The 18,232-nt window shown below is 36.2% G+C and overlaps 1 protein-coding gene across 1 annotated transcript in view; it reads right to left on the bottom strand.

Moving 5' to 3' along the window:
- Window positions 1–10,480: 10,480 nt before the first annotated feature.
- The window catches only part of HHIP (hedgehog interacting protein), a 71,967-nt gene continuing 64,215 nt past the window's right edge, over window positions 10,481–18,232 (bottom strand). The window contains exons 12-13 of the mRNA XM_065736381.1: window positions 14,572–14,720; window positions 10,481–13,096 (exon numbers count right to left, since the gene is read on the bottom strand). Of these exons, the coding sequence (XP_065592453.1) occupies window positions 12,903–13,096; window positions 14,572–14,720 (343 nt within the window). The 3' untranslated portion in view covers window positions 10,481–12,902. The remainder of the gene's footprint in view (window positions 13,097–14,571; window positions 14,721–18,232) is intronic.

Here is an 18,232-nt window from a genome sequence, read left to right as displayed (position 1 = left end):
CTGGGGCTATTTTCTTAAAAGCCTGTGTGATGGTTTTTCTTTTTTTTTTTTTTTCCCTAACCTTCTCTTCCTTGTAAATCTATGCCTGTGATGTAAACTAGGGCTTTAGTCATGTGTACAATTGTAATAATAATTAAATAAATATATATATATATATATATATATATGTATTCCCTGTAAGCAGATACTTCAGGCCTTGGCTCTAAATCCTGTTGCAAAGCATGGAGATTTCAAAGAAATGTTTCCCTATGATAAGGGATAAATGGAAACAAAAAAGGGGTATTCTCAGAATAGATCAGTTTGGAGTCAGTAAAGAAGATAATGTAGGCAGAAAATGGAACTTGACTGTCAGCTGGAAAAGTAAGAAGAGCCATGGTACTGGATCTTGCTTCCTGGAGTGTACATAAATAGCTCTGCTCAAAAATTCAGTTAAGGAACAGAATGTTAGACCTTTATACTTTCAGTTAAGTTTTCCAGGCAGGAATATTCTGACTTCTTTCTTCTTTTTCTTTTTTTGACCCTCTGACTTTTATCATTTTTGGCTGCTTCATAGGTTGGTTGCAGCCAGAAGGGCTGCGGTCATAACAGTTTCTTAGAAAGCAGCCATAAGCGTTTAGATCCACCTCTTCGTGAGTATCAGTAGTGTTCTTATCACTAAACTGACACCACTACCAGTAAAGTTAATTTAAATGCTGACTAACTTTTCAGGATTCTCCAAGGTCTCAAGAAAGTTTTGACTGTTGTATGTCTTATTCTGGTTTGCTATTGCAAGAAGGTAACTATCTACCTCAACATTGTTATGTACTTCTGAGAACATACACCAGCCACAAATGTTTTCTGTCAGATTAGAAGGTATGTAAGGTGTCAGATGTTAAGAAATGGAAGCAGTGTACTGGAAACTGGACAGGTTGGATTGTTTCTTGGGTCTCTGTAGGTTTTACATCCCTTGATTCACTTTGAGTAGACTAGACATCAACAGGACTTAGTTTAAAACCACTTACGTATTTGGAAGAAGAAGAGATTCCAAACAGAAAGCAAAATCCAGTCAAATCTGTATGGCTTTTAAGTTTGATTGAAAAGATATTAAAAATAAGATATGAAGAGTGCCCTATTTTGGTTCAGTCTGGTTGAATATTTTGCCAGGTCAAACTCCATTCTCTGTGCCACTGCTGAGTATTATGCGATGTATTCTAGTTCCAGGCTAATAAAAAGTGTAAAGAATTTACCAGCTAAGAGTAAGTTTAGTAGATTTTAAAATGACTGTTTATCTGTGGGCAAAAGACCTGATAATTCCACAAAAATTTCATCGTAATCAAAAACTGTAATTATAAGTGCAAAGTAAGTATGATTCTAGTAATTCATAGGGGACCTCTTACACAAATGAATCTTACTTCTAGTGTATTTAGATAAAACAAAGGAAATGTCTGCATTCTTTGAAATAGGTTTTAATAAACTAATGTAGTAATGAATTTACTAGTTGTTTCCTGTTGCCTCTATGCAAGTTCTATGTCATTTGGCCACTTCAAGATATTTTTTCTCTTGCCTAATGATCCCCAAAACTATTTAGCCTAAACAAGAAGCCTTTATGTTCCTTGTTGGCACTAATCTAGAACAAAATGGATTTTAGTAAGGGCACATAGCATGCTTGAGATTTTATGCATCCATATATATAGCTGCATTTTTCTGATACAGATATAATAAGAAACAGGTACCTGTAGACTGTACAGCTATACATATTGGAAACCTTAGGGTTAGGCTGACATAAGTGCCTTCTGATGACTTGCTAGGCTAGACCTATCACGAGGCTCTCAAGGGATGAGTTTCTTAAAATAAAAAAAGTTATTTTGCCTGCATTTATTTCATATTACATTCATAGGTGTAAAATAGCAGTTTATAGTTTCACTTGTCTATTTCCCTTGCTCTGGATCTGCCTCCCTGATCAAGAAATTCAATAGCTATTAAAAGCTGCAGCTGTACTAACAATCTTATGCTTTATAGGGGCATTTTGCAGCTATTACTTTAGTGCAGGCATTCTGTGGCAGTACAGATGTTGTCTACTTTTTTCATAAGATTTTATCTGCACCATGGGCATTTCTAATGTTTGCTCGAAATTGTTAAACACACTCCATAGCTGTAATTTATTTGGGCTGGTGCAGTTTAAAGACCTGAAATCTAGATCCGCACCTGTTCTATTCATCTGACCAGGAAAGCACTAATTCAATGCATAAGCATTCATTGAGTTTAAATCTCTTCTTTATAAATCTCATGAACCAAATGCAGCCCTTTTGATTCACACATACGTTCCCCTTCTCTGAGGTGGAAGTTGCTTGCCTATGTATCAACAAACTTAATTTTTCTAATATTGAAGGGAGAATGTAATGCTGGTCCTCCATTAGATCAAGCAATCAGCTCCTACATTTCCTCTCCCAGTCAATACATCTCCGAGTAATCAAAGTTAAAATGGGTAAAGGTGAAACATATAGAAATGTGTGTGTAAAATGGAGAATTCTACTAGCATGATACTAGTCTCATTTTGGAAGTACAATGACAGCACACGTAACAGTGAATTTGCATTAGTATAAGATGAGGGACAGTTGAAATAGGCTGTGATACTTGCAATTAAACAATAGAACCCATCCCCAGCCAAGCAACCAAGAAAGCACATGTTCACTGAGGTTTCTCAAAACCAAAGCTATGTCCCACTTTACCTAGTTCTGCCGGAGATACATATGGAGACGTCATAAAATATGTCTCAAACCAACCCTTTCCCAAAATAAATGAATGCATCCACAGAGACCAAAATGATTTTTGGCATTATGAAGATTCTACTCTACTTTTGGTGCATGTTTGATTTTGACCTAAAGCAAGAGTTGATCTCTTAGTATTTTTATTAACTCAGGAAAAAAAGACAGCAGTGTAGAAAAAAATATTCTATGATTCAATTAATGTTGGGAAAGACCTCTAAGATAATGTAGTCCAACCATCATCCCGTTGCAACTGTGCCCACTAAACTTTGTCCCTAAGCCTCGCATCTCCGTATTTCTTGAACAACTTCAGAAGTGGTGACTCCACCACTTCCCTGGGCAGCCTGTTCCCATGCCTCTTCCTTGAGAAGAAATTTCTCCTAATATTCAACCTGAACATCCCGTGGTGCAACTTGAGGCCATTACTTCTTGTTCTATTCCTAGTTACTTGGGAGAAGAGGTTGAACCTCACATCACTACACCCTCCCATCACTTCCTTAGTCCTGCTGGCTATGCTGTTTCTGATGGAAGCCAGGATGCCTTTGGCCTTTTTAGCTACCTGGGCACGATGCTGGCTTACATGCAGCTGGCTGCCGACTAACACTTGCAGATCTTCTTGCTCTGTGCAGTTTACCACCAGCTCTGCTCCAAGTGTGTAGCACTGCATGTGGTTATTGTGACCAAAGTGCAGGATCTGACACTTGGTCTTGTTGGAGCTCATTAATCCAGATCCCTCTGTAGGGCCTTCTGTAGCTAATTTAATGCAATAGAATGAAGAAGAAGCATCACTATATGAAAATAAATAAGAACAAAAGTCTGGCTCTGTTCTTCCATTCATGGAAGCCAAATGAAGGCAATAAAAGGAAGGAAGCTTATTTGAAGTATATATAATGGGAATAGCGATTAAGTACTGAAGAGATTATTGGTAACTACATACTCAACTGATGTACTCCAGAAAGAATGGTGCATTTAGGCTTTCAATTCCCCCTTGAAACTTTTGATGACACTGACAAATAATACAAGCCCCGTTCAAGAGGCCAATACCTCACTTACTTCATCTAACAGCAGAGCAGAACTTGACCCCTTAGATTAAGGACGTCATCAGAAGCTGTAGATAGAATTACAGTTTTGCTGTATACAGTTGAGTGTATGTGACTCTTTAGGTAAAATTCATGTGTTATATGTTGTAAAATAAATGAAAGGTAGCTGTTAATTCCAAGGCTTATGAATATGTCAGTGAGTTATCATAATGTCTTAATAAATTACAAGAACAAACTTAAATGACTCATGATGTCAACCAGGACTACATTCTGCACTGTATTTATTATAATTATGTAGAAAACCCTACACAGTTCTTTTGCTTTTTATATGAATATATTGATACCACTACAAAGTCGGAACAATCTTTGTTGGTTTCTTCATTCTTTTTTGCGTGTTGTCTTTTAGCTGTTCTTGGGTTCTGAGCCTTTCTTCAAATTAAGAAAATTCATCTTTAAATATAGAAGGTGTGTTTAAAAGAATATTACTGCAACTGCTGTATTTTTTCATTGAGAAGCTGAAATAAATTAGTTTCCAAATATCCTCAAATTTGGGTGAAGTTCACATTTTCCTTGGATCTTAGTTCTCTGGCTGGCCACCGCCCTGTATCACTAGAGTGTAACTACCTGTAAACTGGAAAAACAATTTCATGAACGTTTCAAGACTGTTTTGGCTTTTGTCTGGAGTGTAGAGATAGCACCAATATCTTTGTTTCCATAATGTGTCATTCTTTAATCTGAAAAATTAACACAGCATGGACTAAACGCTATGTTAAATGAGTAAGACTTCAGCATTTCGTAATGAGTAAGTTAAACCTAGTGTGTAAAGAAACTTCTGGATTTTTGGTGCCCCTTGTCCAAGCTGGTTTTTGTCCTGGCAAACTTAAGTTGCAAGTGCACTTTGCAGATAGGTTTGACGATTAAATGTTCTTTATATCAGCAAGTATATGGAGTGGCCCTGCTCCTGCTGATATGCCTAGGTGTTGCCTTCACTGGAACAGAATCTGTTACTTGAATTCCTACGTTAATCCAATCTTTACTTTGCATTAATTTTTTATGACCTGTATTTACATTGCTAGGAATGGTACATCTGAATTTAATGTACAATTGTCTGATGATATGCATCTCTGAGGATATTAAATGAAGAAAACAAGGACATAACGCCCAGTGTTTCTTCCATACTTACCAAACTAGTTTTCAAGAAAAAAAAATATATATATATACTTGAAAAGCCTGTATGGGAAATTCCTTTGTTCAAGCTATATGTACGTTCATGTATTGCTTGCAGTGAAACAGGTATCTTTTCCAATAGGGAGGTCTTAATTTTTGCTCTCATTTATCCAGGAGTAAACAGGAAACCTCAGTCCAAACTTCTCATTCCAAGAATAATAGCAGTGTCAGTCACATTTTATGAAAGCATCTTAGAATTGGTAGAAATAAAACTAATGTACATTTCAAAGAATATATAAAATGCTGTCATTTTGCTTGTACTGCAGAGATCAAAGAGCCAATTTCAACTTAAAATTTTCCTGAATTTTAAATTATGTATTTAGTAATCATTAAAATATTATAAAGAAAAAATAAAAGTGACGCACACTTTAGATTATACGATAAAGTTTAATATATTTTATTAGTTTAAGGGACACAGAATAACTATCTATCCAGAACTTCGGGCATGCATTTACATAAATATATTAAATTAAGAAAAGCAATTATACATTTAAATGTCCTTTTGTCTAGAAAATCATTAAATCCACAGATTAACAATAAATCCAACTCTATGCATTTATCACTTCCAGATACAACTGTTCAATTTCTCAGATATTACACAAATACATTTGTTAGAATTTATATGCATTATACATATATTATATATTACATAATAGTGTGTATACATACATGATGTTCAATAATATAATTATAATTTGTACTTTTATAGCACTTTTCATTTGAAGAGCTCCAAGCGCTTTACAGGGATTGGTTTTACTAATTTTCAGATGGAAGGTAGAGGCACAAAGATGCAATTATTGAAGATTATCTAGAGTTTGTGACACAAAGTAACTGAATGGTCTTGTGTTTAACTTAAGCCATCCTGTCTCCCTAAAAAGAAATACACATAGCATATGTAGTCTACATAGGCAGACTTGCAAAGACTTGTAAGGTCTCAAACTGAGAAAGCAATTATATTAATAATGTTAAGCACGTGACTTTGGTGAGGTTCATGTGCTTAAAATTACTTGTGTGCTCCAGTGCTCTGCTAGACTGGTACCTGCATATGCTTAGTGTTATAATACAGTTTATAGAACATTAAACATAGTTCGTATTATATTTTCTAAGCTGTTTTCCCACATTTCAAATGTACACCCAGTACTTGATGGCTACTATAAAATAAAGCTACTTGAACAGAGGAGTATCACAACAGTTTTGTTCTTAAGTGACAGATTTCTGTTATTTCTTTTTCCTTTCCCACTTGGCTCCCATTAAAATCTAATTGTTCTCCAAACGGGATTGAAGTTTTCATTCTGTAGTATGTTTTGTGGGGAACAGCTAATAGCATCCCTGGATAACTCACAGGGTAGAATTACTGCTTCTGGTATTAGTAGTGATCTCTGGAAGGTACATGTAGTGACCTAATACCAGATGGTTTCTGGTCTTGCTATAGCCTGATAGGAATTAAGACTGTTCTGAACAGCACTGATTGTGAGACCACCTAGTGTGTTTTTCTTTTAGTGACTCTTCTAAACTCTATTCAGAAAATGGAATTTAGTCAAAATGACATAAATCACCTCTTTCTTTCCTGACAAAATGCATCCTTCTCGCAGACACAGACAGAAACAAATGGCCACGTGTCTCTGTCATCTTCCCATTCAAGAATTTCACGAGCATATTCCCTACATATATTCACATACTTCAGCTGGCACCTTCTGAAATTTCTGAGAATTTTAACAATTTTTCCTTTAAAGATTTTCCCACTTCTGTTTTTATTTCAAAATAAAAAGAGATGGGAAAATCTCACAGATTGTAAGAGGAATTTAACTATAAGTGGGACCCAACTGATCACATATAGCAGATATGTGGTTGTTGTTGTTTTTTTAATCACAGAAATAAATGCTTCTGCAACAAGTCAGCTTGCTGTTTGAGCATATTCTCAGCAGTGATTTCTCATACTTCTGATGGTGGAAGCCAAGGTGTATACAGTACACAATATGCAAAGAAATGCATTAAATATGTGTTGTACAAAGTATTTATTTTTGTGAATTCCCATGGCCTAAAATGATCAGTAGAATTATGTTTTCAGTGCCTGGAGTTTTGGTAAGCCGATGTGTCGCTCGGCTTTCCAGTCAGACTGTACAGTGTAAGGAAAACCTTCCACAAACGTCTATGAGAGTTTTAGCTGAGTTACAGGATAACATGATAATCCTTTCCCAGTATGTAGACCAAATTAGTAATTATTAACAACTCTGGAGTGAGCTGAAAGAAAAAGGCTGATGTGTCCATTGATCCACTTATGCAGTGCTGTAGAAATGAAATATTTCTCTTATCCAAGATAAAGCATTAATAATACTGTCTTATCAGTCAGTCTGTCCAGTGTAAATCCATGCAGAATTAATCGCTACGCTAAAATTGTTAATTGTCTATTACGAATTTTACAGCATGATAAACTTTTAATACACACTGTTAATTGAAGTCAATGTGTACAAAGGCAAGCAGATAAACCCACGGCCTGGCATGGGCCTACAGAATACCTGTTTGTTTGTGTCCAATCCTGTGCTTGTTTATACCTGTTTATACTTTAGCACTTTGAGTAGTCTCATTGCTTTCAGTCTTACTTTTAGTTATTAGTAAGGATAGGAACCTTTTTTCCTTGTTGTCTCAAGATACGATCTTGATTGCAATATTACACCATTCCTACTTAATACACGAAGAAAGGTTTGAAAATGTGCCTAATACATTGAATGGAGCCTCTGTAATTCTGGACTCAGAACAGCTGCAGGAACTTTTCCATTGATGCCTCTCAACTGGGATGCTGTCCTTACTGTAGGGACAGTTTTTGGCTCTGCCTTTTTATGCCCATTTCATCAAATGAGACCACTGACCTATTTGAATTACTTTCCTGCTTAGTGGCATGTGTTTAAATACTTTATATAAGCACGTATGTGCAAAAGAGAAAAAATGTGAACGAACTCCTCAGCATTTTTAAAGAAATAGGAAAAGTCTGGCAGATATAACAGAACGCTTGTGTAACTGTTGGCAGTATTTATAAGGAAGCTCAACAGGATCAGATATGTTCTACGCTTAAAGACAGGTCTGAAGCTGCAGTCCTATTCTGGAGAACCTTAGCGAGTCTAATGACTGCAGATGCAGACAGAAAGATAATGTGTGCAGTGACATCTGTAGTGAAGTTCTGCCAGCTAAGTGGATATCTTTTAAGGACTTAATCCTATAATTAATGAAGTCAGTAGGAGATTTTCTGTTGACATCATTGGACAGTGAGTCAGGCCCTCAGAGTTTGAAGGAATCCTGCGCTAAGCTTTCAGGTAGCTTCAGCTGTTTCATACTTATACCCTAAATGATACATATTATTTCACTGCATTATTCCCCTTTTAAAAAGAGAAAAAATTTAGCTAAATGATATTACGTTTTTCAGTATTTCTACATTTTTATCTGAAACTACCATTGGAAATATTTGTCAGCTTTTTGTGACCCAAACTCAGATTGGTGGGTCTTTATTTGTGAATTTGGATTAGAATTAAATTTAAGACATTGGTTGCCTTTTTTGGCAAAATTCTTGGTAAAAAAAAATGTTTTTTTTAATTAGATGTGAAAGATATCTTGGGCTGAAGTGCTTTTATAGTCTCAGTGTTGTATATTTGTACATGAAAAGAAACATATTGTCATCTCAGGAATATTGTTCTGCTTTTTACTTGAGGTACCAGAACACTGGATTGAAAACCACAAATTTCTGACTACCTCTGAGGCTGAGCAGCTGGAGGCTCTTACTCCTGAATGTAACACACAGTTAACAACCAGTGTCCAGATAAGCTACAGCATTAGAAATCTCTATAATGTGAGATGTATATAAATATAGAGATATAAATAAAGATGACAGTCCTCTGGAGGAATTGAAGGATTAAGTTCTCAGTCTACTGGGCAGACTCTTTGGTGCATCCATTATCATTCAGTTTCAAAGGAAGGAAGCAACACCTACAGCAACCAGGAATTATTGGGAATTGCTGTGGATTTAGAGAGAAATGAGCTACAAAGTTAAAATTCAGAGAAGGAAATAAAAAGATGACATGGTTGCCAGTATAGGACTTACACCCTTAACTATACCTTATTTTAGATTTCAGGCGCATGAAATTGAATAACTTCTTAGGATTTGACGGTACAAAGGGTCTACATCTGTGTCCCTGACTGTTAATGGAATAAATTTATCTCCTTGAGGTGAAAGATTTGAGGTAATATTTCTTACTGGAGGCATTATAAAAATGATCTTTTTTTTTTTCTGAAAAGGGAGAAAAACAATATGCAGCTAATTTGACACAGTAACACAGTTTCTTTTCTTTCTTTTTCTTTTTTTTGTCTGAATACTTATCTATGGAGAAAGGACACTTTTTCTTATAATCAAATAATATACCTTTTTTTTCTGATCAGTAGCATCTTAAAAACAGAAAGGTTTTCCATCCTAAAATAATGAGAACTGAAAACTAGCATGCATCAGGAATAGAGTTAGATTTCTTGCAACAGGTATATTTATTCTCTCTTAACAATAGAAAGCCTGAAAGAATGCTCAAAATGTACAATGTACTGGGAACCGAGAGGGCAGTATCTCACAGTAAAGGAATAAATGAATGGAATAAAAGATTAGGAGAGACAGAGACAACTTGAACACATACATAAAATCTTTTCTAGAGGCCCTTATCTAATTGCCTCATTTATCTAGTTTCATTTATAAGCTCAGTTTTATTCTTGGACACTTGCAGAGATTGTGTGAGAATGGCTGTAGAATGACCTAGCTGGCAACAGGCTTTCTACAACCCCCCCTTTTTTATTCTTGTATGCCAATTCTCAGGGCAATTACTGCAGTTACCCTTTTTACATTAGCATCTTGGGTGGCTAGGTCTAGGCTTTACTTGCTGTTTTTAATAGTATAATTTCTTTTGATGAATAAGCAGTTGGGATTTTTGTCTTTTTTTTTTTTTTTTGAGAATGCTTCTCTTCCTCTGGGGCTTCCTATGTATCCACGTGGGCTTAATGCAGATGCCTGCTTTCAAGTGATATAAAATATGTTTTAAAAATGAAGCAAAACACCTTCCACGACTTATTTCTCCTTTCCTCTTAATCTTCCTTTAGATTCCTTTTTATTTTTGAAGTTTTAACTCAAGCATTTTTTTTAACAAACTTAAGTATTTGTTTCAATTTCAAAAGAATTTTTCTTGCTTAAGCACTGTTTATAGGAGTGTTTTGTTTTTCGTTTTGTTTTGTTTTTCCATTGATTTGAATGAGATCTGGATTGAATTTTTAATTTAATAGATTTTAATTGTTTATTCCAAAAATAGACTAAATTGTCTTCATTATTAAAGTGAAGAGTGTATTTTCTTTGTTATCCCTTCTCTTCACACTTATGGCATATAATGGCCGTGTGCGTGCATGACTGTGGCATATACATTACTGGGGATCTTCAATTTAGGTATCAAATTTTTTAAAGTCTCTAGAATTTAAACTGAGAAATGAGCTATCACATCTCCCAGCTGGCTATTGAGAACATCATGAATTAAAGTTGTGTTTATTTTGTAATATACTCATTAAATAAAATGTTGTCTCTCTCAGATACTTAAAAGTTGCTAAAATATTTCACTGACTTTCTGGCTTTACCGATTATGAAGAGTGCAATAAAACTGCACCATCTGACAGATTTAGACAGCTGGCTCATTCATGAGAAGTTCACATTTTTGTCACCCACATTGAATAAGGAAAGATTAGATGGTAAGGTCAATTTACAAAAATGGTTGTCAGGACATTTTTAATTGTAAAACTTTTTGTGATGGAATTCAGGAAAAAGACTAAAGGCAGAAAGCAGTGGAGACAAAGAGCTGCTATTAACCTACAGATGCTACTGCAGGGTTCATTTTCAGATTGGTCACACTGCTTAGCCAATGAAGTGTTAGTGTGTCTATAAGGGACCACCCTTTTTGGGGTGAGAGGGCAATTTGGTCTTCATGCTCATTTAATCCTGAGATGTCTTTCAATGGACTGTCAGTTGAATCTACATTGTGCAAAATTATGCGTGCACTTTTTAATGCAGACTATTGTTCTCTAAGCACTTAACCAAGATTTCTCAACCAAATTTCCATTTGGCATGAGGTCACTTGAAACTCAAGCAAACGTATATGGAAGGCGAGCGTAATTTTCTGTTCCTCTTAGCTGGAATACTTATTAAAATAAATGCAAATAACATTTTTTTTCTGCGCTTAAAATTTACTATTTATTAATTCAAGACTGACAACGTTCCTTAAAGGAAAAGTTGTGTCACTGCCCTGGAAAGAGAACTGTGCTACTGGAGAGCAATACAGTTACAGTAAGCTAGATGTTATTGCCTGAAGTGTTGTAAACTGTTGACATAAGTAGCTGCTTGTAAGAGCCATTTGTGTACGCGTGGTGGTGGCCGTGCTACCCTTTATATGTCTAACATTTTATAAAAGCCAGGTAGTGCAAAGGAAATCTAATAGCCAGCAAATAGCAAACAAAGAAACCGCCAATAGCTTCCCAGAGATGGAGAGGGCACCAATTCTGACAATATATCTGATTAAAATATTAATACTTTCAAAAACCTGACTATAGCATGTACACCGTATTTATTGATACATTTACAAAAAAATCAATTTTATGTTAGCTCTTCAAGAAACATTTACATTTAAAACCATACTTGGCAATAATCGTTATATGTTTTATACAAGTGACTTCTTACACAGCCAACGATTGCTAATGTGAGCTTTTGTCCAGTGAACTTCCATTCAGTGTGAAATCTGTAGCAGTCTAGTTGTGTATAACCTGTCCCGTCCTGTTATAGTGATAATCATTTTATGAACACTTTTAATATATGCTGGAATCTTAATCTAATATGTTTGGTTGGTAGTTTTCTTTTTTTTTTTTTCATCCATCATAAATGAATACAAGTGGACACAAAGATACAATTCTAGATTAGATCCACAACACATTAAAGAGTGTGTTTGCTCTTTCTTTCCCCATCTTTCCACTTAAATTGGTGAAAAACATAACTTCAGTATTTTACAGGACATGGTAATGTCTCATCTAGGTGATGTCTATATTATGAAAATAAAATAAAATAAAATATAAATATGTAAGATGAACCCAGTGCCCGTTGTTAAATAAAATACATGATAGAAAGCAGACCTTCTAGGATGACTGGTTTTGAAATATGTGAGTATAATTTAATTATTAAACACTTGAAACAATCTTGATATCAAGCTGCAATAACCAGATTTTTGCATCTATGCTAGATAAGGAAATACGTAACATTCTGTAATAGTTACATTGATGAAGGTGAAGATTACAGTCTTACAATGAATTGCCTAGATAGGAATGCACAAAGGAGTTCTGAAATATTGTCTCATAATGTAGTTCACCTTAAAAACCGTTACAACTGGATTTCATTAAATCCAGCAGTTTATATGATGAAGGTTCAAAACTGCTCTGCTATTGCTATAATTATCCAGTTGCACACACAAGGTTTCTGGGATGTCAGTGAATCCATTATGACATCAGAAGAGTCCTTTAAAATGAAAATGTGTTTTGCAGTGGAATTGCTTTGTAAACTATTTCTCATTAAGAAATACATATAAAAAAATTCCACTATGTGTAAAACTGAATTTGTGATACTGCTCGCCCATGTATGTGTTATGTGTCTGTACATCTACGGAGATATACAGAAATATTAACACATGAACAATGAATTTATCTGCACATTCCTGGATATTATATTTAAATTAATAAAGTAATTCAAATCACTGGTATTTGTTGCAGGATAACAGTCTTTCAAAAATGATAAGATTCAAAACAAATGCCCGTTGAAAGTCTAGTTTCCAAACAGTCCCCGGAACTATACAATATAGCTGGTTAGATCCAGCAAGTAGGATGTCATGTCTAGAATCTGATCAAGAATACCTGCCCTTGTAACTCTTCGGATGTTTCTATCCACTTGTTCACACTGGGGGCCAAGATAGCCTTTTTTACATAAGCATTTATTAGGCCTTACACAGACACCTCCGTGTCGACATGCTGGGTCACACTTCGCTGTGGGTAAAAAAAGAAGAAAAAAAAAGGAACAAATTGCTAATTTCTTACAAGTATCACAAAGCAAAAAGATACAATACATACTCATTAAGAACTTCTAGTTTAGTAATGGTAAAGCACATAAATTAAGGACAAAATAGGATGAAATACCAGATGCTTTGAAACTATATTTTTTAAAGTTGTGGAACGTAAGGGGAAGACAGTATTTTTGCATGACTGGGGGAACATAAGTCATAAGTCATAAGTCATAAGTTCATAAGGTTGGAAAGGACCTATAAGAATAACCCAGGATAGACTGAGAATCTCAAATGGCAAACTGTTAAAAATGTCCAATTCTTGCATTTGTTTTGGAATGTTTTGGAGACTCATCTCAAAAGACTTTTGGCTCCGATGTGATATCATTTGAAAACAAGACATATAAAGTATGTACCACTTTAGACACTGGTGGTCTACATCATCCCATTTCTTAAGATGGCAAACCAAAGTCCTGAAGTTGTACAGGCTTAGCACCTGACCATGTCAAAACTATCAAGTGCTAAATCTTTTAACTCAAACTAAGTCACTCTTGCTCATCAGTAAGAACTCAGAGGCTGCTGCAATTTGCACTCCAGTCTGTAAGAGTTGTACGTTGACCCTAGCAGGGCCTAGCAAACCTGAAGTATACTGTAGTCCGTTGTCTGATCCTTGACTACAGTTCTTTTCCTCTTTCATTTCTCCTCTGCATACAGGCATCTAATCAAGTTCCCTGAGCAAATGTGAGTCAGAAGACTGTGCTGATTCACTCACAGCAGCTTCTGGTACCCAGACTTTCTCTAGAAAATCTGTATAGGCTAGTTATGCAGCTCAGCAGCAGTAACCACAGTCTGGACACTGACAGCACAGCTACAGTACTCAGCATCACTTATTCATTCATCTTGCCCCCCTGATGGCATACTCAGTATCAAGTTTGAATATAGTCACTTTTTGAAGTGACTTTTCAAACATAACTTACAGCAGCATTTTATTCTGTAGGATTAAAAATAAAAATGTTCCAAAACGGAATTAGCTGTACTAAATTCACTAAGTGCAAAATACCTAATAGTGACCTACAGGCCTAATATTACCTGACCAGTTACTCCTGTTTGAGATAGACCAGATAAAACTGAAGGTGGGAGCTGAATGTCCAAACACTGAATATGTATGATTGGATTTCTTTTCATTTTCTATAGTATTGGTGAAAGACTAAGAATGCTGTTATCAGTCACACTTGTGTTCTTAATTCTGTATTGGTTCACACTGCATTAGCTGTTTTAACTGTTGCACTGACCTTAAAACTTATTCTGCTCCTACATGTCATGAGATCAGTAACTCTTTTCCATTGTCTTAGAACTAGTGGTCAATGATACATGTTTAGAAATTCTCTTAGCAAATTACTAAAAGCAAACTATGCCACGTCACTGCATTTCTGAGTTGTTGCTATGAATCTATATACAAACCAGTTCTGCAGAACTCTCCTTCCCAGCCTTGATTACAGCAGCATTTTCCTGTGGGAGTGCAGTGCCCGTTCCGACAGTGCCTTGAGCATTCAGATGTCAGTGTCTGTGCTGACTGAGCTGTTCTTTTGCATTCTTCAGGGACTAAAGGCCTGCATGAAAGCATATGAACCAAGCATACAATTAAAAGTCAGGAACAAGGAGAAAATCTGTTTTCATACATAAAATAGAAATTTGGAATTTCCAGTTGGTATTATTATAGCTGTTTAAAGTGAATTCTGTAGAAACGTGTAGAGCGAGAGTATATGAATGCAATCGGAAAAATCAAAATCTCATTTAATACAAGTGTTACACAAATGTTCTCCATTGGAAACTGAAATACTTTATCGTGAGGCACATTCATCTTGTATTTAGAAAGATACTGACAATGAAAATAGAATGCAAGCTTCATTTTTTGTTTTTTTTGATTGAAGGGTAATTCTTTTATGATATTATCAGTGGGAAAAATCAGTGCTCTAAGAGGATAGCCTTTTTTTTTTCTCAAAACACTGGTGAAAATAAAGGTGGTCTGCTGAAATACAGAAAAATACAGTATAATTTATTATTCTTTCATATAACTGCCTTCAAAAGTCTTTTACAAGCTTAAATAGTCATCTCTTAGACTTCTTGAAGCTTGAACTGGGTGAAAATAGGGATCTGGACAGGCTGGATTGCTGGGCTGAAGCCAATGAGATGAAGTTCAACAAGGCCAAGCTCTGGGTCCTGCACTTTAGCCACAACAACTCCAGGCAGTGCTACAGGCTTGGAGCAGAGTGGCTGGAAGACCGTGTAGGGGAAATGGATCTGGGGGTATGGGTCAATGCTCAGCTGAACATGAGCCAGCAGTGTGCACAGGTGTCCAAAAAGGCCAGTGGCATCCTGGCTGGTATCAGAAATAGTGTTGCCAGCAGGAGCAGGATAGTAATTGATGCCCTGTACTCAGCACTGGTGAAGCCACACCTTGAGTACTGTGTTCAGTTTTGGGCCCCTCACTGAAAGAAAGACACTGTGGCCCCAGAATGTGTCCAGAGAAGTGCAACGAAGCTGGTGAGGGGTCTGGAGCACAAGTCTTATGAGGACTAAGTGAGGGAGCTGGGATTGTTCAGTCTGGAGAAGAGGATGCTCAGGGAAGACCTTACTGCTCTCTATAACTATCTGAATGGAGGTTGTAGTGAGCTGGGGGTCAGCCTCCTCTCTTGTAACTAGTGATAGGATGAGAGGGAATCACCTCAAGTTGCACCAGGAGAGATTCAGACTGGATGTTATGAAATATTTCTCCGAAGGAGTGGTCAGGCACTGGAATGGGCCGCCCAGGGAGGTGGTGGAGTCACTGACCCTGGAGGTATTTTAAGGAACGTTCATTTTAAGATGCTGTGTTGAGGAACAGGGTTTAGTGAGAACTCTTGGTGATAGGAAACGGTTGGACTGGATGGTCTTGCAGTTCTTTTCCAACCTTGGTGATTTTATGATTCTGTGATTCTGTATCAGTTGTGGGAACATGATGTTGTTGATTGAATAGAAATACTATCAAATGCATAGAAGACTGTTGAGAAGTGTTTGCTGAAGAACTGATCACAGGCAACATACATCTCCAGAGCTCAGGAGTTGAATGGTACATCAGCAGATTTCTTACGGTGCTCAAGTGGTTGACTTCAGATAGACAGATCTGCAGGAATTTTCTGTGAAAAAACTGAAAATCTGTATTGCTTCCACGGCAAAGTTAAACGAACTGAACAGGGGACTTGAATGAAAGATGATATTCTCCAGGAGAAAAAGCCCCTTTTTTTTTCCTAGCCTTTGTTTTCTCTTTTGTCTATCAGAGTAAGGAATTGCTTATTTTCAGACATACTGGACAGTTTATCTTCTTTTCTTGACATTTGGAAATGTTAAAATAAGAAAATAAAAGAATACTATGCTCTGGTATTTTTGCGAATGGGTAGAGAAAATGTAATAAATTTTGCTGATGCTTTTAACTTCTGTGTGGATTTCTCCAATTTGTGAATTCACTTCCATTCAGTGAATGCATATAGGTAATGGAGAGAATAATCTGAACAGCACATTTTACGTCATACATTATGACCAATGTAAAAATTTTGCTTCTGTCCAAAAACTCGATTTGACTTTAATTTGTGGTCTGGATGCATGCTTAACCATCTAGATCTCAGGAAATAACTTTTTTTACTAAAGGTGATGGAGCATTTGCACAGGTTGCCCAGGGGCTGTGAAGATCTTCAGAAGCTGCCTGGGCAGCTGCTCTGAGTGGAGCTGGGGTTGGGTGAGATGGACCCAGGAGGCCCTTTCCACACTGACCATTCTGTGAACATGTGAGTGTCTGAAGTGTATTGTGTAAAAGGAATTCTAGTTTATCTGACTTAGAAGTTTTTCTGATGCTGTTTTTTGTTTGGTGTTAGGTCTCATGTAGTACAATATTTCTGTCAGTCTCCGTTTGGGATGCCCAGTACCTTTTTTCATTTACAAAAAGCACAGCATAATATTCCTTAACAAAGTATTTATAGCATCTTAAGTTGGCTAAATGTCAAGCCGGAATCTAAACAAAACAAAACAAAAAGGTACGTGATAGCAAGAATTAAAAATAAGATAGTTTGTTATACTGACATAGGTATTAGATTACATGCAGGCAGCTGGCATATCAACTTGCGCACTGGTTACGTTATCAAATATTAAAATGATAGAGAGCATTGACCTATGTGAGAAAAGTAGATCTCGATAGTCTTTGGAGTATGAGAAAGGAGTATGATGGAGGTGTAGAAAACACTGATGCAAAAAGACTTGGAATTCTTGTCTACTTTCCATTTCAAGATGAGAAATGTGGAAGAAAAAATTAAATTAACTAGTTGAACCTGTAGTTTCTAAGGTATCAATGAAGCCCATGTTCTACCTAGCAAGATTTTGACAAGATATTTCTAAGTACAATGGTGCCACTCAAAGTAACGCTAGATAGGGTAAAATTTTATAAGAAAAATAAGCACACATACCTATTGTCTCAGAATTCCCTCACTAGCTGACTGGGCTTCGATTTTTTTTCACTCATTTTGGCATGCAGCTCTTTTAATGGTACATTACAGAGTTTCTCACATTTTTCTTCGAAGCAGAATAACAGAGTACAGGATCACTGGTTTGTTTCACCCTAGCACTTTCTCTGCTCAGGCTTAATTGCTAAGATGATTATTTAAACATCCATTCAGAACTGCTCGCCCAGTGATATTAAGAAGAGAAAGAATGGGTAGATGTATCTTTCAGTGTTAGTACCAAGTTCTGATTTCTAAAGTGCTCTGTTGAGAAACAGATCCAAACTTCTGTGTTATTTAAGGGTTTTGAAACATTGACATCTCTCATGTCAAAAATCCCTTCAGCTATTGTGTTCATGTATTTCCACACTGTCTTTTAATTATAATGCATTATTTTTTGACCTGTAGGGAATTCCAGTTCTGTAGTGACACATGATCTGTTTAGGGAAGTTCCTAACACTTAAAAATTATATGTGAGCTTCACAGCCAATATTATTTTGCAAAGAGGTATACAAATGATGTGATTTCCTGCAGGGACTTATTCGGATGTAAAGTAAAAAGATCTGTCTTTTAATTGCTACCTTAGGAAAAAATAT

The sequence above is a fragment of the Cyrtonyx montezumae genome, unplaced genomic scaffold (genome assembly GCF_038088225.1).
Source record: "Cyrtonyx montezumae isolate F1298 unplaced genomic scaffold, pur_monq_1.0 scaffold_2, whole genome shotgun sequence".
In the NCBI taxonomy this organism is placed as follows: domain Eukaryota; kingdom Metazoa; phylum Chordata; class Aves; order Galliformes; family Odontophoridae; genus Cyrtonyx; species Cyrtonyx montezumae.
Note: the sequence above shows the minus strand (reverse complement) of the source record. Positions and strands in the feature narration are given on the sequence as shown.